Genomic DNA, 24919 nt, shown 5'->3' with positions numbered 1-24919 from the left:
AAACATGAAATATCAGAATTGGGAGAATAAAATTAAAGGTGTGCTTAGAAGGAATTTTATGGCTTTAAATGTATGCATTAAAATGTATGTATTAGAAAAAATAAAAACAAAAATCAATGATCTAAGCACCAGCACAAGATTACAAAATGTGCAATAATTAAACCCAAAGAATACAGTGTACAAAAAGAAATAAAAAGAGCAGAAATTAATGAAAACATGCAAGAGAGGTGATCATCTAATCATCTTCAACATATTTGTGTCTTCTTGATTTCAAGGGAGTATACTGACAACCCCCCCCCCACTCCCCATCGTTGACTGCATAAATAAATACACAATTTGTGCATCTTACAACTTTAATCACTATTTTTCTGGAATTAAAGAAATTATCTGCCTAACTACAACCAAAAGGCTTGGCTTTTAATGGGGACGGGGAAGGGGGGAGGAAAGAATACAGGATTTCGGATAAGCTTGTGAAGTGGGGAATTAATATGCAACTTTGTATCATGGTAAGAAACTGGAAGGTCTAATACCCTCAAATACAGGGAGCAAAAGGGGTTGACGGTCTCTACTTGAGCTCTGAGTTAAAAACAGTTTCCTAAGTATTTCACCACTAGCCTGCTCCACAGCCTCCATAGGTTTGGTTTTATTACAACAGTCATCAGAAAATTTCCAATAAGGAAACTAACATAAAATCAATTTAGACAGCTTTTCTTTTCAGGTCACTGGCAAATGCAAATAAGAAGTGAAGAAATAAACTCTTCATCCAATCTATACAAAAATCCCACAGAAAAGTCTGCTAAAGTTTATAAACTAACATTGTAAAACAAAGGAATAATTCGCCATGAATCAGAGTGACTAGAATGAGTTGCAAGAGGCTTAAGTATTAGAACTGTCAGGTGTGTGTGTTTGTACACATACATTTAATTTTTGATGTACATTTTATATATGTATATATTTAATTTGTACATAATTTGAATATTAATACAATATATTTTAAATATACATTATTTGAATTATTAAAAGCATAAAAGACCAAAAGGGCGAATTTGAAAAAATATAAAGAAAAGTTCTAGAAATTAAAACACACACACTAGGGGCGCCTGAGTAGCTCGGTTGGTTAAGTGTCCAACTTTGGCTCAGGTCATGATCTCACAGTCTGTGAGTTCGAGCCCCACGTCAGGCTGTGTGGTAACAGCTCAGAGCCTGGAGCCTGCCTCAGATTCTGTGTCTCTTTTTCTCCTCTGCCCCCTCCCGACGCGCGTTCTGTCTCTCTCTCTCTAAACAAAATATTTAAAAAAAATTAAAAACACAGACACTGAAATAACATTTAACAAGTAAATCAAGTAAAATATTAGATACAGCTGAAGAGTGACTAAGTGAACTGAAAAACAACCCTAAGGAAATTAGCTAGAATACTGCTCAGAATCTAGGTATTCTCAGATTTATTGCTGTTGTTATAGATTTATCATGTTCAGAAATCAATGTATAATAAAAACAGAACTTTATTTATTTGCTATTCTAAAGCATTTTTTACTCAATCACAACTTTGCATGGGTATCTGTATGTATTATACTAAGGATTGAAGTATAAATAGTATGTATACAAAATGAGCAGCCATTGATCCTTGGCACTTGGCAACATGTACTTCAAAGGCTCAATATTTTAATTTATGTGTTACCTTAACAAAATCTCTATCAGTCTTCTCCTTCCATTCTTCACCAAATACAGTAGAAAAGGATCCTAAAGCTAAAAGAATAAATAGTATATTCAGTAAAATGGAATTATTCTTTCACTTACTTCCTTAGTATGTAGGTTTAGAAAAAACAGCAAAAGTACATTTACGTATCTTCTTCACTAAAAACTATTTCATAGTAAATGATAGAAAGTCATGATAATCTCTTCTGAAATACAGTTTTTTAAATTACAGAATTTAAAGAAAACTTATCTTTCTACAAACTAAAAATATACAACTCATTTTTATAGTATTTATACAGACAATGTAGAAAAAAAGAATACTGTAACAGTTACTCTGCATTAGGTTTAATTTGTAGATGAGAAAAAAAAAGTCAAACTAATGCTATTGCTATTAGGTTGCCAGAATTTTAAATTTAAAATTTGTATATTAATTTCAAAAGTGATTGTGTAATAAATATTTCAAATAGGCTAAGGCATTCTTTGGAAGTAATTCCCACAAATAAAATCTCCCCTAAGAAACATACTCAGTACTATAGTTTCTCTACATTTGATAAAGTTGTTTTAGAAGAAAAATCAAATCATGCATTTCAAAACCTTCTTAATAACACCCAACCCTTCAGCTCCCCACAACAAAGGTTTAGGCATATAAGAAGATGTTATATCATTTTATTTCTTCTTTATGTTGCTAGCTCATATTATCAGTTATGGGAACAGACAATAAAAGCAGCAGGATACAAATGTCTGAAATGTGGGACAATAATAAGCATTAAGCCTTTAAAAATTAGGGAAATGTTTTTGGGGCATCTGGATGGCTCAGCCAGTCGAGCGTCTGACTCTTGGTTTTGGCTCAGGTCATGATTTCATAGTTTCGTGAGTTTGAGGCCCATATTGGGCTCTAGGTTGGCAGCACAGAGCCTGTTTGGAATTCTCTCTCTCCCTCTTTCCCACTTGCGCTGTCTCTGTCTCCCTCAAAATAAACAAACTTAAAAAATTAAAAAAAAAAAAGGGAAGTGCTTTTGTCAACCATGAGATTAATTCTTTAATGAAAGCTACTGCTTTTGGAACACAGAAAGAAAACTATATAGTGGCAATAGTTAACAGAAAAACTAGTTTTGTGAACATAAACTCATAAACATAAACTGTTTAAAAAACAAAAGTAAGCATCCTTAATGGATATGTTGTGATCAGCATATACATTTTCTGTTGTAAAAAGATTTATTGAATCTTTGTATTCTTATTATGCCTTAGACCTAACATTTCCTTAATAGTGAGTTAAGCAAAAGTTTGTTAAGTATTTAGGTTAGAGTAAGAATTTTCACTTAAACATACTAAAAAGGATGAAGAATAAATTTTAACATAAGTTTATCAATTAATTTCAATATTGATAATAGGGTCATGAAGATATGACAGAATAGATGTGAAAGTTTTTAATAAGTAAATAAACTACAATGACCTAAGGAAGAATTTCATAAAATATCACACTTACATATAAAATAGCCACTTAATTAGAAAAATGAAGCCCACATACCACTAAAGAGAAATAAGGTTTTGTTTGTCCTGAAAAAACCTTATAAAGAAAAACTTCACTGGGAAAAGAATACTAGATGGAAATATAAGACGGGAAAATTACACTTTTTGTCAAATAGAATTTTTATTATATTCTTCAAACATACAAAAAATATAAACATTCTACATTTTCTAAAGGAAGTGTCATGTATATTTATCTCTTATTAAAATCCCATGCCCTAAAAATAAATCAAACTGCTCAAAAGCCTAACCAAATCAAATATATTCATAATCCTCAGAGATCTAATGTAAAATCACTGCTTTAAGTATAGTGTCTTCATAAAGTCCCCAAGTACTTTGAACTCTAAACTTCTGACTGTTGGTATGATAGTAATATTCCTTAAATATCATTTGCTAGATTATTAGTTTTTGATTGCTATACTGCATAAGATTAATAAAAGTGACTAAAAAATGCATGAAGATAAACTAGGTCTGAAGAATGTCAGACCTCAGGAAAGCAAAACTGGTAAGATAACTTTTATTGTATATACACATGTAATCCTATTCATTGATTAAATGGTCAAGATGTCACTAAAATTATTCTGGTTTGAGAATATTTTTTCTAAAAACTTCATTTTAAGGTTTCTAAATGTGAAAAATTTAAACTTTATTCCATTTAAATGCTGAAATGTCCTTAAAAGACCCAAACAAAATATTAGGAACCATAAAACATGAAAGTGAGACAGAAATCCACCAAATTTATATCTCCAAAGTTATAATTCAAACTGAGAAGTACTTTGTTCCTCCCTCATATAACCAACAAGACTTTCAGGCAGGGTAAAAAACTAATTTCACTTTTGTTTAAACATTTCAAAATTGCCTTCATACAACCTTAAGTACCTGACAAATTCTAAGGTATCCTACTACTTAGTCCCAAATAAAATTATGTTTGAAAAGTATACTACTTGACCCAATCAAATTGCAGAAAAATGAACTTATTTGCAAACATGTTACTATTTAAGGATAAAAACAATAATAGTCACAAATCTATAAAATACTATAAGAAATTCTCTCTCAAACTGTGTCTACTGTGCTATACATAGTGCCGATATGATAAAATAATTTCAATATATCAATACCTTACCTTTTTTTTTTTTTTTTTTTTCCCTCATGTATCTGAGTTGTTGGGAAAGACATTATGCAAAGTTTGGTCTTGAACAGCTGAGTCCCTTCCTGAGGGGATAAATTAAATCCCTCTCTCCATGTAACTATGTGCACCCAGAATTTCCTTTTGATTCATGCTATCTACCTTATTTGGGATTACCCCCATACCTTACCCATTAGTAGTATATACTGCTGGCAAAAGAGGTTACAATGGCGTTCAAATAGAAGGAGGGTTGAGAAGAAAAAATTTTACATCAATAACATTCAGCCAACATAGATATTTTAAAAAGAAAAACCATGAGTGGAAAAATTTCGAAACATATTTTCTAAATCCCTATTAAACTACAATTAGAGAAATGAGCAATTTAGTCTTAAGAGTAACCTAGATTTACAGAACATATATAATTTAACTTATGAAAATCTTTGATGAGCAAATCCTGTAAGTAAAAAGGATATGGAATATTTGGTAACTCTTATTTTATTTAGGCAGCAAATTTAAATACATTGACCTAAACTTTTAACTAAAAATTATAACACACACTAAAAAAAAAAAATTTCTTGCAGGTCCCAGTCTTTTCTATCAGGATTCTGTATCAAACAATCTTCTAACATCAAGAAACCCATATTATTACTCTAAGAAAAACCCAGGATTTTTATTGCAAAAGTTCTAGTGAGGTAATTACTATTCAAATATTTAAAGTTAAAGAAACAAATATTCATTATCTTAAATAGCACATTTAATATAATAAAAGCAAATAAAGAATGCTATTATACTAATAAAAAGTACTTTTCTCCTTAAAAACCTTCTTAAAAATCCCTAAGACCTTTATAGACTGATCATACAATAGGTTCAGCTTAAAACTTACTGTCGTCAAACACCCCGGCATTAGCAAGTAATAAAGTGATGATTTTAGGGTCTTTTTCGAGTTGCATGACGTGCTTGCTTTCATTTGATAGAAGAGTGCATACATTAATAGCAAAGTCCACTTCATTTGGGAGTCCAGATAACAGTGAAAGCACCAATTTATTATAATCATTTGGCGAATTGAAGTCCATAGATAGCCCATAACTTTGACGCAGATAATCTAAGACAAAAACAAAAACACCTTAAGTATATCAAGGATTAGAAACCATTGTGGTTAATATCTTGCAAATACAAGACAGAGGCTTGTTTTCTTTTATGAAATTTAAATTGAGTAGAAGGTTAAAGAGTTCAACTTTCTAAACTTAAGTGAAAATTACATTCTTCAAAAAGTATTAAAATACAAAAAAATGTACTATATCCTCTTGGATATCATTACCAAATTATTATTGTATCATTATTTAAATTTACCTACTCTGTACTTTTTACTCCTGCACTTCAAGAATCTATTTCTGATTCTTATACACTACTAAGCCAGGGACACTGATTCTTTTGAAATTTTGACAATATCATGATTTTAGACACATTGTCTACCTTCTTTACCTAATTATAGGAGAATTATTACTTTTTTGGTCAGATTTATCACAATAATTAACACAGTAAAATTCATGCTTTTTAGTTCTATGAGTTTTGACAAATGAAGTCTTTTAACCACAACCACAATGAAGATACAGAATATTGCCACCACCCACAAAAGTTTCTTTATGCTCTTTTGCAGTTAAGCCCCTCTTCTAACCACAGACAACCACTGATCTACTTTCTGTTCCTATACATTTTTATTTCAAAATTCCAAATAATTGGAATTATATAGTATGTAATCTTTCATGTCTGACTTCATTCATTTAGCAAAGTGCTTTTGAGATTAATATCCATATGGAGGTATATATTAGTAGTCTGTTTTTAATGCTATAGTGTGGGCATAACACAATTTGTTTATTCATTCCCTAGTTGAATGACATTTGAACTGTTTTCAGTTTTTGGCACTTATGAATACAGTTGCTATAAACATTCACATATTCGTACAGAAATATTTTTTCACTTCTCTTGCATTGCTGGGCCATATATAAGTGTATGTTTAACTTGGTAAGAAACTGTGAAGCTGCTTCCAAAGTGGCTTATAACATCTTGCATTTCCAGAAGCAATCCACAGTCCTGTTGCTCTGCATCCCTGTCAGCATTTTAATAGCGTCAGTTTTAAATAATCTGAATGTGAGTTATTTATCAAGTATTTGGTTTTATATTTTTTCCCAAACAGTGGCCTATCTTTTCAGTTTCTTAACAGTGTCTTTGAAGAGTGTAAGTTCTTCATTTTGATGAAGTGTGATTTATAACTTTTTACCTTTATGGTTCATGATTTTGTATCCTAAGAAATCTTTGCCTAATCCAAGGTAACAGAAAATCCAAGATTTTCTGTAGGACAATTAATTCAAAACATCTTCAAAACTTTGAAGGTAGGAAAGATGGACTTACAGTAACATATAATCATAATATATAAGAAAATGTCAGTTTAGGCCTTGGTAGCTATGTCCTCAGACATATGCTCCATATACATTTTCACATAAAGATATTAACTAGTTAATGGGAAGAGGTAAGAAAACAAGAAATAGAAAACTTCCAGATGAGACATTTCAGAAACACATGAATTTTTTAAAGGATTTTTTTTCAACCTTGCTAAACGGAATGCAAATAGAAATCTATTGTCATAACATGCCACAGAAGAAAATCATATAGGTAAGAAATTTCTTTATTTCCCACTGTAGACAGCTGAGGCAACACCTCTTCAATTCTAAAATATTCTAGGAATTTCTCCAATAATATAATAGCAAAGAAGGGCCACAACAGAGTTATAGATTACTATGACATATTCTTTACAATATTTAAAATCGAATAATACATTGTTTATTTTCTACAATCCTGATAAATGAAATTTCTAATAACAAGATAAACATAAAATCTGGAGAAAAGGTAACAAAACTTCTGTGAATATAGGAACAGATTAAGCTATTCCTGTCATACACTGGAATTGATGATGAGATGCCAAGTTTTAGGAATAGTTTTTAGCTTCCATGAAACTTTCAGGCAAATCTCTTGAATAGAAAAGAATTGGGAACCCAACTCAACATCTGTCACAGTCTTGTTTATGTGCTTTCAATATGACCTCAGAATTGTTGGCGTTTGCTACTGGACAATGACAGATGCTGACACTCAATTCTGTTCATCCTTACCTGAGTGACTTTGTCAAACACATCTCCAAATAAAATAAAATAAATAAATACGATATTAACAAAAGTCCTTTAATTGTATCAGGCTTGGTAAAGATTTCTAACATAATGTAGGAGAAAATGTTTCTAAGATTTTAAGATCTACTCTCCCTTCCCTTCCCCAAGGAAATAGAATTTGAACAGCTATAATTTTATAATTGATATAGGATTAGAAATTTATTTTCAACATTCTTGACTCAAAGTTTACACAAACAGATCACTGCTGACAAACTTATAACAAGTGTAAGTAAAACTGCACTCCATATCAAATGTCCTAGGGCTATGGCCAATGGAAATTTCTTAATTCAAAATATTGTTTAAGAATAGCTTTTTTAAATATCAACAATTTAAGTGTCTCTAGATAAATATATTGATCCAAATACATTTGTCCAAACCTACATAGAAAGTACGGCCGTATGATCAAAGAGGTAGACACAAATCTTCTATAGGTTCTAACTAAAATTTCCTAGAGATTCTTAATCTACCAGTAGGTAATTTTAATTTGGTCTTTACTTAAAACACACCGATACACACACAAATTGACAGCTATGAAGCTTACTCTATTTACCTTAATGACACTTGAAAAGAACCTTAAAAGAATTTGTTTGTATAATGATAACTGTGTTAATTTTCAGAACACTGTCATAATGTTGCTATGCCTACTCCTAAAAACAACACCTTCAAATTCATAAATGCTGCCCTGAAATACTATCTCTTTTCAGTTTGAATTAGGTATGTTGTAGTTTGATGTTCCCTAGCGATTCTTACTTCCTTTCCTTTCCTGAGTCCCCAGTCTTGATTTTGTCAAATATGCTACATGTTACATAACTACTCAGATTCTACTTTTAAAAGAGACAACACATATATGACAGCATATCAGAAAGAAGTTATTTTAACGAAGTTAAGCAATTCTGTCATTCCCTTAACTTGTACAGATCTATCAATGGCTTTCACTAGGCTTCTGAAATACCAGAAATATTTCACATCTTTTTTTCTTGGGGTCATTAGTTTAACTAGGAGAGGAAAAAAAAGAAAAAGAAACACCAGATCCAGAAAAAAATTCATTTTAAACAAGAACAAAAGTAGAAATGGGTCAATACGGGTAGCTGTAAAAGCAGACACCAAACTCTAAGTTACAAGAATGGACAGTTCTGCTATTGCTGTAATATAGGAACCACGCAGTTATATACAGTTGAAATGGTCTTAAAGGTCATTAATATAATGTCTCATTCAATGTAGGAATACCCTTTATAGTATCCTTGAATAAAATAATGGTCATTAGCCCTTTTTAGGAATAGAGAGTATATTACCTAACAAGTCACCCCATTTTATCAGCTTAAAGTATTTTCAAGATTTTCTACATGGTGACTTAAAATATTCTCCTTTAAACTTGGCTCTTGAGGTAATTAACTACTTAATAAACATAAAGTGAGGTTTGGTTTGTACTCATCACCACCAAACCCTGCCCCCATTATACAAAAGCATCATAATGATGAAGCCTCTTCTAATAATGATCAGATTCTAGAAGATTCTGTGTCTTACTGAACAGGGAAGAAATACAGAGTGAAATTCAACATGAAAGAATATTAGAAAATAGATAATGGAAAATAAAATTAGTGATACTGACACAATGAGAGAGCTTAATGATTATCTACAAGAGACTGGGACTAGCACTAATGAAGAATAATAAATATCTAAAAAACTGTGTACTTTGTCAATAATATACCCTTGAAAAAAACATACCTCCTCTTTTTTTAGGCCAAATGTTGGTGACTGAAGAAAAGAGATGCTTCATCTCTTCAGAGTTCTTTTCCTAGTCATCACGGTCCCAACACCCAAACTCCAAATACTGGAACCCCCATCTACTCTGACTTAATAACCTCTTTCTTAGACTTTCAACCTGATTATTTCCAATTTGAGTCCTGCTCTTTTTAGCCGCAGATTCCTCTATAGCCATTTTAAGAATGACTTAAATGGAAAAAAAAAAAAATCTTATCCTTGGTACTATGGAAAAAATTACATAGTTAGAAATATTTCTGAGGAATTCTGAGACTGGAAATTACAGTAATTGTAGAAAATCTAGTAGACGCTATCTGAGTATTCTTGGCCTTCCTAATCCTAGGAAGTTCTCATTTTGGTGACTATTCAGATTAAACTGACCATTAGTCGAAAAGGAAAAAAAAAAGGAAAAAACTTCACTTGAAAGTATGGGTATTTCTAATTCTGAAAATTCCTGCAACTAAAAATCTTATACAGCCTATTACAGAAAGGACCCTTATATCAATTAGATGTGGATCTCTGAAAGTTGCACATGCAAAGTAAAGGATTAATTCATTGGATGATGTCTATTTTCCTAATTCAAAACTGTACAATTTCCAATGATATTTACCTGATACACTGTGTTGCTGGTAATTGTAGGAAGATGGAATTGCACCAATAGGAAGCTGTGGCTTTGGATTGCCTGGTGGTACCTCATCATCATCCTCCCCAAAATGATGAACTTTCTCGTATTTTTCTAGGTAACTGAAATAGAAAAACACAGCAGAGTTTTACAAATAGGTTTACATCTTATTTTTTAACTCCTACCTACCACATGATCTGTTTTCCTTCCCTAGAGGCCCTAAATTAAAAAAAAAAAAAAAAAAAAAAAGATACCACAAGCCTCTTAGATTAAACAGTCACATCAACTGTGATACTACAGACAAACTCAATGCAATGGTTCTAAAGTGCTTTTATATTTTCTCCCTGGTGCTCTAGTGGCTAGGATTAAAAAAAAAAAAAAGTGTTTTTATATTTTCAGAAAAGACCACTCCACTACTCAAATAAAAATACAAAAGTAGGTAATATCAAAGGACAAACACATGTACATGAATGGGAGAACATATCATTTACCAATTAAAAAAAAAAATTATCCACAGTCATTTAAAAGCCAAGAGAAAATGAGAAGATTCTCTAACCTTGGTCTCCCCTAACCTCACTCACCAGAGATAATCACTAACCAGGTTCACGTGGTTACTGGAGTATATTTTCTGTGCAAAATTTTATTTAACAGTATGTTTTAGAGATCTAAGTATGTCAATACATTAGTACCACTTCAGTTTTTTCTTAACAGCTGTATAATATTTGATCCTCTTCATATATCATAACCTAATTAGATCTCTAGTGATACATTTAGCTACTTTCAGTTTGTTTTCTGCTATTACAAATCATGCAGCAGGAATAAGCTTAATCTGTTTGAATTTTTTTTGTGCAAATTTGTTTGAATATTTTCCTCTAGATAGGCATTGGAAATGGTATGCCCATTCTAAATAAATTCCCATCTAAAAGTGATGGCCTAATATATTTTAACTAATTTATAAGATAGTTCCTGTATCCCCTGCTGTATTATCATTACTGGGTATGATTAATCCTCTTGATGTTAATTAGAATTAAATTTCCAAAATTCTCAATCTATCATCACCTACCAGTTTATAATAAGATTCCCAGGTAAGCTTTTAAAATGGGGAAACAATTGGTCAAACCCCTGCCAAATACAATGCTGCAGCTAACAAACTTGCTACTGTACTTCACAAATAAGGTGAACTGATTAATACAGTAACTTAAATTTACTACAGAAAAGTTCTAGATGTGACTATTTTATGGATCACCCCTTCTACCATTCCTGATCCAAGCAGATACTAAGTTCATTAGTAGACATTTTCAAAGTCCTGTAGCTACCTACCCTTTGCTTTTTAGTTACAGACAGCTGAGATGAGGAAGGGGATTATCCATGAAGATATAGGCTGATCTCAGAAGTATTATTTTGAGTACCAAAACTTAACTTTCAAGGTGGGATAAATGGAAACTATAATTTTACAAATATGAAACACGGAAAATCATTACCATTCCTTATTTTCCCCTTTCAGTCTTATAAGGCACAGTAATTCACATCTTTGAGCCTGAAAAGGAATTAAAATGTCCCTTCCCTTTCCTTCTAAGTTCCCCATATAAGCTCAATTTGAACAAGAACTCGTTCCTAGCTGGCAGTTTGATAACTAATGGATCCAACACTTTTCTGCTGGAGATACAGCCGACTAAAGCAGAGACGTGTGTGCAGATACAACCCTTGGGCATTGAGAAGAGTATGCAGCTGCATACATTTCACCCTGACCCTGGGGATGTCCGCGGCAGATAGATTTACAGTCTAAAAACATAAAACAAAAGGATGATTAAAAAGAAGCAGTCTCTCTCCAGGATAGACCCACAATGGACTTAAATAGGAATTTTTAATGCAGATATCATAAAAAGAAGAGTATATATAAATTTAGACACAAACAGCTGCTCAAAAATTATGTGACATATTTTCTGCAAATGAAGGATTATCTACACTCAGGTAATAGTATTGATAGAGGTATTTTAGAGAGTATAGTCTTTCAGAATTGATTGAACTCGTTGTGGAATGGTTAAACACAAACTCAAATATCTTCATTAAATAATTTTTATCTAACTATAATCAAAATAACAATAAAGATGTAGAATTTTTTAAGTTTATTTTGAGAGAGAAAGAGAGAGAGAGAGCACAAGCAGGGGAAAGGCAGAGAGAGACGGAGAGAGAGAATCCAAGCAGACTCGGCACAGAGCTCGATCCTGCCAATGACCTTGAGATTCCATGGGGCTCGATTCCATGAATTCTGAGATCATGACCTCAGCTGAAATCAAGAGTTGGATGCTCAACCAACTAGCCACCCAGGCACCCCACAGACAAAGAATTTTAAGATCAAAATCTTCCATTAATATGTTTAAGATACTCTTTATAAATCTGTTATAACTGAACACAGCAGATTTGAAATTTGGGTTTGTTTTGTTTTTTTTTATACCCAAACTGTGGTGCAAGCTAGGAGTGCCTGACAACAACACAAGCACTATATACTCATAATAAATGGTGTATTCTATACATAAAACCTTTTATGACTCAAATTTTCTTAAAATGTTAAAAATATGACCTCTGTCTGGTCCCTTGACACATTCCTCCAGATTCTTTATATAATTTCAATCCCCAAAAATCTGTGCTTTAGGCAAGTTGTTATGATTTTTGAAATTTTTATTTTCCTGACTTGAGGGCCAGTATTTGTTCTCACTGTTATGATTAAATATTTCCAACTAAAACTCAACCTCTCTTAGTTCAACCAAGGTTTTGGCACCCAGTTTTGATCTCTTGTCTCTCACAATAAACAAGCACAAAGTCTTTTGGCTTTTCAAAGAGTTATATACTTCTAAAAAGTAAAAAGTAATAACAGATAAGAGAAAGCTGCTAAAATACAGAGTTATATTTCAAAGGCTAAGTTTTCTAATTTAATTCTCTATCATGACTTAGAGCTTATACACTAACAGATATTTTGTGTTCACTCATTAAACTATAAATGCTAGACTGTACATTTCACTCTCTTTCTTCTCAAACTCAATGACATCACTTTGAATAGTTAATATATGAATCAAACCAGTATTTACAACATTTCTATGGTAATCTGCCTAGCACACTACATATTTTGTTTAAGTTTATTTATTTATTTATTTATTTTGAGAGACAGAGAGAGAGCACATGAGCTGAGGAGGGCCAGAGAGAGAGACAGAGCGAGAAAGAGAGGGAGAGAGAATCTCAAGCAGTCTCCACACTCAGTGCAGAGTGCCATGCAGGGCTTGAACTCATGAACCGTGAGATCATGCCATGAGCAGAAATCAAGAGGGGGACACTTAAGCAACTGAGCCACCCAGGTGCCCATACGCTACATATTTAACTCAAGACTGGTAAAATATTGGAATCCAGATAGGAAAAGATTCAACTGGGATGAGTTTTATCTTCTTTTTCTTCAACTTGGCATTAATTTATTTTATAGTAGATTCTATATCACAGGTTACAGACTCAGAAGAAGGCAAATATGAAAAGTTGGCATGTAATACAGAAATTGTTTTAAATGGCACTGTTAATTAAAAGCCTTAATAAGTGTGACCAATCCCAATACAATGCAGGGGGGAGTGTTAAGAGTCCATTTAATATAGCATCAAATAAGAGCACCTAGGTGGCTCAGTCAGTTGAGTGTCCATCTCTTGATTTCATCTCAGGTTGTGATCCCAGGGTTGTGGGATTGAGCTGCACCTTGAGCTCCATGCTAAGTGTGAATCCTGGTTAAAATTCTCTCTCTCTTTGTCTCTCCCCATTCTCTGCCCCTCTCTCCTGTTCCCACCCTCTCTCTCTTAAAAAACAAAAACAACAAAAAACCCCGCATCAAATAATATGCATGGCTTTATCATGAATGTGGGAAAATTTAACCTCTTGCAATGTTTGACAGATTAAGTACATTAAAAAAGTAAATTAGGTTTACAAGATTTGAGTATAATCGCCACTAAGATTGATTTATTAGACATACAATGATTTTCTTTTCAAAACTCCATGGAAATTATAAAACTGATATGTATCAATTCACACAGAAAATTATAGTAAATTTAAGATTAAATATTATATATGGCACATTCTTTAACCATAAAGCAATTCAAAGAAAGTTTTTTCTAAGAAGGAAATTAACCTCTTGGAAAATTAAAACTTTCATGACGTAAAATTCCAAACCTATATGCAATTATCTTCACAATCCTCTTCTAGATTATTTTAAAGCAATTCTCAGATATCATATAATTTCATCTGTACATATTTTGGTACAGTTCTTGGAGATTAAAATCAACATTAACAACAACAATCAAGAAAAACTCTTGATTATTCTTGGATGAAGGAAAAAAATCAAATGGATATGATTAGGAACACTTCTATGTAACAATTTTTTGAAATGGTTTTAGTTAAAGATGACAGTTCAAGGACCCATAGTCATCTCTTCCCTTAAATCTAATTGCAATGACCTCTAAAGAATAAAAATAGAGGAATACAGCATTATTTGTAAGTTAATAACTCTTAGAATTTCTGGTCCATTAAAAGCAACTTCAAGGATCCACAAGACTAACTTGCAAAACATTTGAGAGAGTAATGTGATCTAGTGGAAAGTGGATGAGATCCTAGGCCAGAACACATAAAAGGCAAGTACAGTTTGGATTTCCTTCAACCACTAAGGGATTAATAGAAAGTGAAGGTGTGTCTGACAATGGGATCTAGAGACTGTCAATTATTTAAAAAGAACTTACAGAAAGGTGGGTTGAACTCAGTGGTTGTTCAGGGAGGCAAAGTCATTTATAAACTTCACCTTTGAGGTTCTTTGTCAAAATAAACCCAAAGACCCCAGGAGTGTGGGGCACCTATGAAAGGTACCAGCATGGACAGACTGTCATTAAGTATCAACAGGTATTGGATCTCTACTGATGTGCTCTATAAATACACCAGGCACAAAATCAAGTGTGGTGGCTTTGGAAACCATAAAGGTAATGAAATTTCTTTGCCCAGGATTATTCTCCCAAAAAGGGGGCATGAAAGAGTAGATATGACAATGTAGAAGATAACCTGGGTAATGTAGAAGGCAAGCCTGAGAAACTGTTCCACATGTAAAAGAAAAGAACTAACGAAACTCATGGATAAAAATGAGATATTTACAATAAACAGGAGACCAAACATAGATCAAAAAAACCCAAACAAACAAAACACCTGGTGGTCCTCCAGGAAAGACTAGAGTAAAGGGAACAGAAGTGATAATCACTGTCATCATAAAAGAATTTCTTTAGCTAAAATGTGTAATATGTACATCAAAAAGCTCCCTGGAGCTGGGATATGAGGGCACATGGTTCACCAGGCAAAATTAATGAAAAGGGAAAAACAATTAGACATAACCCGATAAAAGATTTAAGTTTCAAAGATAAAGATTACTAGAAGTATTCAGAATCACTGCCATTACCCAAAAGTTAATAGAACAGTCAACTAGACTTTGGCTTCTCTTCAAAATTAATTGTAGAAGATAATAAGCAAATATTAGAGTTCTGAGGAGGAAAGTTATTTCACAACAAATCCCTACCCAATCATGTTGTTCAACTAAGACAACAGAAATTCATTTTCATATATGTAAAGACTCAGAATAAAGCAATATAGCTCTTTAGGAAAAAACACACACCCACACACACACAAATAAGTACAATTGACCCCTGAGCAACAGAGGGGTTAGAGGCAACAATTCCCACACAGTCTAAATCTGCATTATAACTTCTGACTTCCCTCAAACTTAATTACTATAGCCCACTGACCAGAAGCCTCCCCGGTAACATAAACAATAAGTTGACATACATTTTGTATTTATGTTACATACTGTATTCCTATAATAACATAAGCTAAAGAAAATAATAAGGAAGAGGAAATACATACATAATACTGTATTGTACAAAAGATCCACATATAAGTGGACCTGTGCAGCTCAAATCACGTTGTCCAAGGGTTAACTACACTCTAATGGATAGATGAATCAAAATTAACAAATGGTTAAAAAACAATAGAGATGAATGATAACCTACACAGAAACTATTTAAGATATTAGTATCATTCATAACTATTATATTTCAAAAGAGAATTCAAATGCCATTGGTAATTATGAAAGGAGAACCTAAAAAATGTAAAACTATTAAAATAATTTGAAAAAATATGCCTGATACAAAGTTTAAGAACTTGAAAAGAGAAAGAAGCAGTGATAGAAAACATAATACTGTTTATACACAATACATTTATACAGAATAAGTGAAAAAATGGATTTATTTTCATAGTTAAAATTAAGGAAACTATGTTCTTTGCTGTGTTTCTCATTTTTTTTCAAGTGTTTAACAGCATAATTAAAATCAGACTAATTACTGGGGTGCCTGGGTGGCTCAGTCGGTTAGGGGTCTAACTCTTGGTTTCGGCTCAGGTCATGATCGCACAGTTTGTGAAACTGAGCCTGCATCAGTGGATGGCACAGAGCCTGCTTGGGATTCTCTCTCTTCCTTTCTCTGCTCCTCCCTCACTTGTCCTCTCTCTCTCTCTCAAAATAAATAAATAAACTTAAAAAAAAAAAACTGTTAGCAATCCAAATATTCATTAATGGTAGTATAAATAAAAACACTGTGGCACATTCATGCAGTGAAGTATTGTATGGCAATGAAAATTAGTAAGCTAACATGGATGGATTCAAATGGCCATCAATAAATTAAGTAAAAAAAATCATTTCCAAAGATTATATAATTCCACTTATACAAAGAGCATAAACAAGCAAAAAATTTTTTAATATAATTTTTAGCAATAGACAAGTGGGTGCTAACACCACAAAGAAAAGCCATATAACAATTATCACTTAGAAAAGAAGTGAGGGTTTACCCCTTAAGAGAGAAATGCAATCAAGAAACACAAGCAACTTCAAAGGTATTAGTAGAGGTTTTGTTGTTGTTCTTATTTTGGTGTAGATAAACCTGTATATATTAAGCTTGTGTTTATATTTCACAATTAAAAAAATTTTTTTTAAAGTAGAGTTATTTCAAACTTTCAAATAAAACAAGTATTCCCATTGCTATATAAAATGTTTCCAGTTATAGAAAAAGATTAGAAGCTCTCTGAAAACTGTAATCTAGCAAAATTTGACAAACATCATAAAAACTGCAGTTAAAAAAGGATTACATATATAAATACTGGAAAAAATAATCTATTAATATATATGAAACACACTCAAGAAAAGATTTTATTATAGAAATCCAGTAATAGTTCAGTATTAAAATTTTTTTAAATGTCAAACTCACTTATAGATCAAAGGAAAAAAATGGTATTATCTAAACAAAGGATGCCAAAGGTTATTATGCTTCATTTAAAAAATAATAAATGAAGAATTCTAGAATACTGCTACTTTTGGATCTCTCATATGGCCTTTCATTGTGACATTCATAGCAAAGAATTTCCAATCTACCTCCTTTATCAATACAAGCTTCCTCAGAATATCATACCTCAACCTGATGCAGGTACTTGCTTCTGTAGAAGAGTACCCTTCAAAATGGGGCACACACACAAAATACTCCAATAGGGAAAGATATTTCACTTAGGAATCCACACTGTCTTCTCCCTCCCTCACTCCATTATCAGGCAGTCCAGATGTTACTCATTTGATGTGAGACAATGTGGAGGGGCTAAGAGTGGAATCCTCATTCATTCATTAGGGTTTGACCAGTGGAACCTTAACTATATGTACTAATAACGTCTATGTATGCCTAGGTTAAGGGGATTTAAAGATAATATTTTCTAATTTTAGTTAAACTATCTCTCACAAAAAAGTTTAAATTTCTTCAAAGAAGTCAGTTTGAATAATGCAAGCAAAATAAAACAAGAAAAGGCAAAACTGACACTTCTAACATGAGCTCATCGTCAACAATACTATGAAGTAGAAACAACAGCAATGTGATCCAATATAAAAGAAGTAGGCCAAAAGATTTCTAAAATTATATTAAAAACAAATACCCTAACTGTGGATTTTCATGCCCTAACAATGATGATGAACCTTGCCCTACGTTACTATTATAGTTTTATGTTACTGACGGTTTCCAAGATGTTTAAAACTAAGTATCCAGAATTTGAAGAAAAACCTCTACATTTTTCTCAGTAGTATTTTCAAGTCACTGAAACTTAATCAAAACTATTTAAAATTTAAAAGTAAATTTTATTTCAAGCAAGTGTATTGATAAATATTTATAAGAGCCTTTCAACGGCCAAAATTGATATCACTGGGAAAACATATCTTTATTTTCTCATGACAAAGATGGCTAAATTAATACATGGAAAATATGGCAACAAAACAAATATTGTTGGAAAACGGTAAGAAAACACTACTGAGGAGTTGAAAAAACAAGGATTAGAGCAAATTATACTGTGTGGGAGGTTTTCTGTATAGCTGAATTCAAGTACAGATGTTTCTAACATATCTGAGCTTGTAAGTATTTACTAGAGTCTCTTCCAAAGATGAAATTTGCGAAGAACTACTTTGGGGTGAGTCATTAAAGGAAAGCTGTACCCAAGAGGATATATTCTCAAAAGCAAATGACTTTAGAAAAAAAATTTTCAGGAAAACATGTTAATTCTACTTAAAGCCACAATGAAGAAGCAGCTGCTTTAACTGGGAAAGGGAAGTAGAAGTAGGGGGAGGAAACTGAGGAAGAGGAATGAGAAAGTAGGCAAAGGGAAGGGAAAAAGGGAAGATTATAAGACATGTAAAAATCATGTATTGCATCATCTACAAGCAGGGTAATGCAGCAAAGAAGCTGAAGTCAGAAGTGCCAAAAATGCTTCAGGATAATTTTAATGGGGTCAATTATACAAAAACAAGGTCTTTCAAATACAGAAAAATCTTCAAACATATTTCATAATGAGATGCGAAGTGATTAAGAAAAATATTTTGTACCAGAGAGGCTAACTGGATATCTAAATGAAGAGTACGTAAGTGTTGCCAATCTTGAGTGTTACACACTTCACTTTTTAAAATGTCTCAAATTTGCTGACTTTTCTCATGATAGCATTAGGTGATGGGCAGTTATCTTATCTAACCGATAATTTAAAAAACAAAACAAAAAGACATCTAATCAACCCTTTAAAGTAAAAGTAAAATTTTAATAATGAATTGAATAATTACTTTAAAAAAGAGACTCATGCTATGGAGAGAGCATTTTCTTAAAAAGGATGTTTTTAAAACAATTTTCCTTCTGTGACATGATCTTGTTGTTGAAAATATTGTGCATGTATCATATATTAAAACTTTCATATCTACACTGCAGTAGGAAAAAGAATTTTCCAAAACTATTAAAAAACATCCACCAAACTCTGTGGGATTTGAACCCTTTAATATAACTTTTATATTGACATAATTCCATATTAAGTCACAAGAATACTACAAAGAACTCCTGTGTCCTCAATCCAGATATACAAATTATTTAGATGTTGCTTGTTTGTTTTATCGTATTCTCATTTTCTCAATCTGCCCTTCTCTCCCTGTCTACACATGCACATGCCCACACCACTCCCAACCCCCCAGTGCTTTTCCTGAACCACTTAAAATTAAGTTATCGCTCCTTGTTTGTAACAAGCTTGACATTTTTCAAGAATACAGGGCAATTACTTGTAGAATGCCCCTCAGTTTAGGTTTGTCTGATATTTCTTTATAATTAAATTACATAGAGAAAGCTCTTTTGGCAGGAATACCACAGAAATGAATGCATATCCTAGTGCATATTATCAGAAGGTGTATCATGTCCCATTGATGGTGTTGTTAAGTTTGATTAGTTTGTAAGCTTGGAATTACTAGGTTACATCACTAGGAAGTTACTCTTTTCCTTTTGGAAATTATTAAGTAACTTACAGGAGAACACTCTGAAGCTATGTAAATAACCTATTCCTTACCAAACTTTCACCCACTAGTTTTAGCCTCCATTGAGGATTCTTGACTGAATCAAGTATTACTGTAATGGTGATTTTTCTTAACTTCATTATTTCTTCCACTTTTATTAGTTGGCATTTATTCTACTGTAAGTGAGCTCTTTCCATCCTCTTCCACTTATTCATTTATTTACTCTATCATGGAATATTTCATAAACATTATATTCCTACCATTATTTATTCTCATACTCAAAGTGTCCCAGATTTGAGCAGTGGGAGCCCTTTCAAGTCAACTCCTCTATCTTTTGATATGTACCAATCATTTCTTGAGCAGTTTCTTGCTTTACAAGCATAAGATTATCAGGCTTTCTTTGTATTTTCCCTACTTCTACCCAAGCATCACTCTTTTCTCCGAGGAACATTCCTTCCTTTTAATGAGGAACAGTATTTAGAAACCAGTTATCTGGATACTAGGTTATGTTCAGTGCTTACAGTGGTCTCTTTCTTCCAGTCCCTTTTAATATATTTGTTAAATATATTTATAAAATATATATTTATTAAAATAATATATATGCATGCATATGTGTATAAATCCATTTCTGTATCAAAGAATGAGATCTTACACCTCTACTGCCAATTTAACACCACAGCTCTCCCCTTTCATATTTTTAACTTTCTTCTCTGATAATGAGAAATCTGGCTAATGTTTTCCCAATAAAATTGCACATTTGCTCAATCCTATAGTAAACAATCCTAGAATTCACAATAATTTTTACAGTTCCTTTTGACTTCAGATCAATATCATCTGAAACAGAGGTTCACTTGCTTCTGTTTATATTCCGTTTTAGATTTATTCTTCCACATTCTTGATTTTATTAATTTTTAACATTATTTACTCATTTTTATTAACTATCAATGTATTTTCAGTATGAAAACTAAATTTGTGAGTTATGGTTAAAACAGTAAATAATTTATGTGATGCATTTTCTTTGTTCTTTTGTTTTTAAATTGCTTTTGGCATGTAGGAAGGCCTTGTATTTTTGTTCCACTGGTTACCTTTGTACTTACACATTTACAATGCCTTAATCTCATTTTCTTATTATTCTATTACCTAGTATAGGTCAACTTTCAGTAGTATTTTCTCATTTCCAACTACTGCTTTTGTAACAATCAATAAGCTTTTTCTACTTTTCTGTTTACCTCTTCCTTTAAAGTTTCATTATTTCTACTTGGTAAGAATATGTAAGATTTACAGATTATTCTTTCACCTTTGTTGTCACCTATGTTTTACTATTAGATCTCCAATTACAATATATTTTAAATAACCATGGATTCTTCTGAAAATGCTTTCCTAGTCAACTTAGTTGGATAAAGCTCATACCCTAGTAGCTTCCTCAAGAAGGTTTCATGTATATAATATTCTCTGAGTTATACATGTTTAAACTTTCTTTGTATTCTTTGTATTTAAAAAAAGCTTGGCTTTTTTGGGGTGCCTAGGTGGCTCAGTCAGTTAAGCCTCTGATTTCAGCTCACGTCGTGATCTCACTGCTTGTGAGTTCGAGCCCCGCATAGGGCTCTGTGCTAACAGCTCAGATCCTGGAGCTTGCTTTGGATTCTGTGTGTTTGTATGTGTGTGTAGTGTGTGTCTCTCTCTACCCCTCCCTGCTCGCTCTCTCGCTGTCTCTCAAAAAAATGAATAAATGTTAAAAAAATAATAGTAAAAAAAAAATGGCTTGGCTTTTTTTTTTTTTTTTAGTTTCCACAAAATATACTTAATAAGCGTATTATATAAAATCAAACATTTAACATTTTCAACATTTTATCAATTAAAACTCACTGATAAGTAACTGGGACTTCTTTGTATTTTGGAAGATTACCTAAAATAAATATATTCATATTTACAACACATCTAAATATAACTGAAGAGCTACTTCAACTCATGTTGAAATTCACAGAACTCTAGAGATTTATAGGCTAAAACTGCCATAAATGTGTCTGTAATCAAGTGTACTGCACGAATTATGAACTTCTTAATAACTACTGAAAAGGAAAAAATTTGGAGGGAAATGTTAGGTTTTAAAGTTCTGTGACAAACTCTTAGAAGATAAAAAAAAATGTTAAATTAATTAATGACCAAGATTTCTTAATGAATCCCTGATGGTCATTTTTGGCAGCTCAATCCAATCTGCTGGGATGGTAGTGTGTTACATATGCTGTCGGGAACCCTCCACTGTTTCAGAGCCATGCTACTAAATGTTGTCAAAAGTAAGGAAATGATAACAACTTTAAGCGCTGTACATACCTTTCCTATACAAGAACACCTTGACTTTACAAAATTCTTGGTTGACTCTTTTCCTTGTTTCTTGACGACACTACTCCACTGGCACTTTGCTTTGTATGTTTCCATTAAGAAGTGTGTTCCAGTTTAATTCTGTTGCCCTACAGGTTGTTTTGTTTTGTTTACCTGGAGGCTCTCAAAATTGTTTGTCTTTAAACTCTAACACTTTACTATAAAGATACGACTCAAAATGGACTGCTTAATATCAACTTCTCTAGGTACTCTACGGTCCTTTCAATATGTAGATGCACATCTTTTATTTTTGGAAATTTCATATATTTTTAAAATTTTTTTAATGTTTATTTATTTTTGTGAGAGAAAGAGCATGAGTGGGGGAAGGGCAGAGAGAGAGGGAGACACAGAGTCTAAAAAGCAGGCTCCAAGCTCTGAGCTGTCAGCACAGAGCCCAGCGCGGGGCTTGAACTCACAAACCATGAGATCATGACCTGAACTGAACTTAGGCACTTAACCGACTGAGCCACCCAGGCACCCTTGGAAATTTTTTTTATGTTATAGTTTTAAATAATGTTTCCATTGTTTAGTTTCTCTAATTCAATTATACATATATGTTGAATCTCTTTTTGTCTCACTTCCATTACAACCATTTCTCTTTTACCTGTTTTAGTTGTTTAATTCATTTTTCCTCGTCTTGATTATTTTTCTGACTTTCTTCAATGTTCTTTATTAAGTCTTCAGTTGAGTTCATTCTCCTTCGGGCATCCTAGAATTTAGAATTCATTTCTAAGATGATTTTTATCTCTTCCTTCCATATCTTTCTTGGGTTCAACCAACTTTCTTCCCATTTCTTCCTAGGTTTCTTAGTGATTTTATGGGTTCTGGGGGTGGGGAAATCAATTCTCTTTTGTTTCTTTGGTTTTAAATGTATGGTTCTAGTTGGTTTTCATATCTCTAAGTGTGCATTTGAGGGTATTTCAGCCACTTTGGAGAGCTATGTTATGGTTTTCTTCCACTGTGTGGTTGTTTTCTTTTTTGAAGTTGCAGGTGTTCATCTACTAAGATATTTTGATTCTTATGTTTTCTTCTTATAGTGGAGGCTTTCCATAGATTTACAAGGCTTCACCTATTTCGACTTTGAGATGGTCCACAAGATTCCTATTTCAAGAGTCTCTCTTTTGTTAGAGTACCAAAGTATGGTTTCTTTAATGGATAACTTTTTCTAGTGGTTGTGTTGTAAGGAAAGTATTTGTGCATCTTCTAATTTGGAGGAAGAGGTTTCTAATTTATCTTGCAGGACCTTAAGTTCCCCCCCTTTTGCTTCTTTTTCCTTCCCTACCCAATCTCCAAATGGTGCTTTTTTTCCCTTCTCTTTTATTCTCTTTTCCCCCAGAAAAAATACTTTTCAGAGACTGCCACCTCAAGTCACATACACTATTAAGCCCAAAGACTTATAGTCAGTGCTCTCTTTTGTACTTTAAGGTGTGGTTTCTCTGACAGTGATTTTAGAGCAATCCTCGTTTCCTCCAGTTTTTCAGAACTGCACTTTTTCTCCACAAATGCTTGTGTCAGAAGAAAGAAATATCTCTGCTGGGATTTGGTATTTTATTTTTCCACTTGCAGGAAACTTGAAGTTTGTAGCATTCAGTCTTCTTGTCATGTTGAGGGCATGGATTTTGCACATTTTTTTTAAGATTGTTTATTTAAAAAAAATTTTAATGTTTATTTATGTTTTGAGATAGAAAGAGACACAGAATCCAAAGCAGGCCCCAGGCTCTGGGCTGTCAGCACAGAGCCTGACGTGAAGTTGGATGCTTAACCGACTGAGCCACCCACACGCCCCTAAGATTGTTTACTTTTAAGTAAGCTCTACATCCAATGTGGGGCTCAAACTCACACCCTCGACATCAAGAGTCGCATGCTCTACTGAGTAAGCCATCCAGGCACATCTGATTTTGTTGTTTTATTTGTTCTTCTTGTTGGTCTTTCATGATATTGGAGGATATATGGAGAGACTTGGATTTATCCTTACCTATCATTATCCGTACTTGCCCAGAAATTGATTTGAGTCCTTTTATAAAAAAAGTAAAAATGTGAGTGTCCCAGAATTTGCAAGAAAAACTGATTTCAGGCAAGATGGAAAAATGTTAATTTAAGTTTCAACATAAAAATAGTGCATAACTGACATGGAATTTTTTTAAAAGGAGGATCATAATTTATTGATTCATTAAATGTATACAATGATGCACTTGTTCTATCTTCATCTACAGATAATTCTTCCACTATGGAAAAGTATCGGAATAAACAACATAAAAACAGACTTTTTAACCAATATATGACACACTTGCTCGTATATGACAAAGTATTTCTGGGATAAAATAAAAAGACTATAATAATGGTTACCTTCATATTTTAAACAGTGCTCATGATTACTTTTTTAATGAAAAGGCTAATTACAATTAACAAATTTATTAAAAGGTATAATATTAAAAAAGGAATGAAGATATATATTAATGGAATAGAACAGAGAAAAGCATTGTCCAATATAAAAAAGGTAGCATTTTGTGAAAAGATGTTCAACATCACTTATCATCAGGGAAATACAAATCAAAACCACAATGAGATACCACCTCATACCTGTCAGAATGGCTAAAATTAACAACATAGGAAACAACAGATATTTGTGAGGATGTGGAGAACAGGGAACCCTTTTACATTGCTGGTAGGAATGCAAACTGGTGCAG

General features: G+C 32.6%; 1 protein-coding gene across 6 annotated transcripts in view; it reads right to left on the bottom strand.

Moving 5' to 3' along the window:
- Nucleotides 1–24919, bottom strand: part of ARID2 (AT-rich interaction domain 2) — a 179062-nt gene that overhangs the window by 78975 nt on the left and 75168 nt on the right. For 5 of the 6 annotated variants that reach the window (XR_006204800.1, XR_006204799.1, XR_006204798.1 and 2 more), the window contains exons 4-6: nt 9938–10071; nt 5232–5450; nt 1679–1746 (exon numbers count right to left, since the gene is read on the bottom strand). Coding sequence is in view for 1 of the 6 variants with exons in the window: in XM_042946307.1 (XP_042802241.1) it covers nt 1679–1746; nt 5232–5450; nt 9938–10071 (421 nt within the window). In the remaining 5 variants the exon portion in view is untranslated. Of the gene's footprint in view, nt 1–1678; nt 1747–5231; nt 5451–8858; nt 9008–9937; nt 10072–24919 lie in introns of those variants that run through there. The other variant, XR_006204802.1, reaches the window with a different exon arrangement.

Source organism: Panthera leo, chromosome B4 (assembly GCF_018350215.1).
Source record: "Panthera leo isolate Ple1 chromosome B4, P.leo_Ple1_pat1.1, whole genome shotgun sequence".
Taxonomy (NCBI): domain Eukaryota; kingdom Metazoa; phylum Chordata; class Mammalia; order Carnivora; family Felidae; genus Panthera; species Panthera leo.
This window is presented reverse-complemented; position numbering and strand designations above follow the sequence as displayed.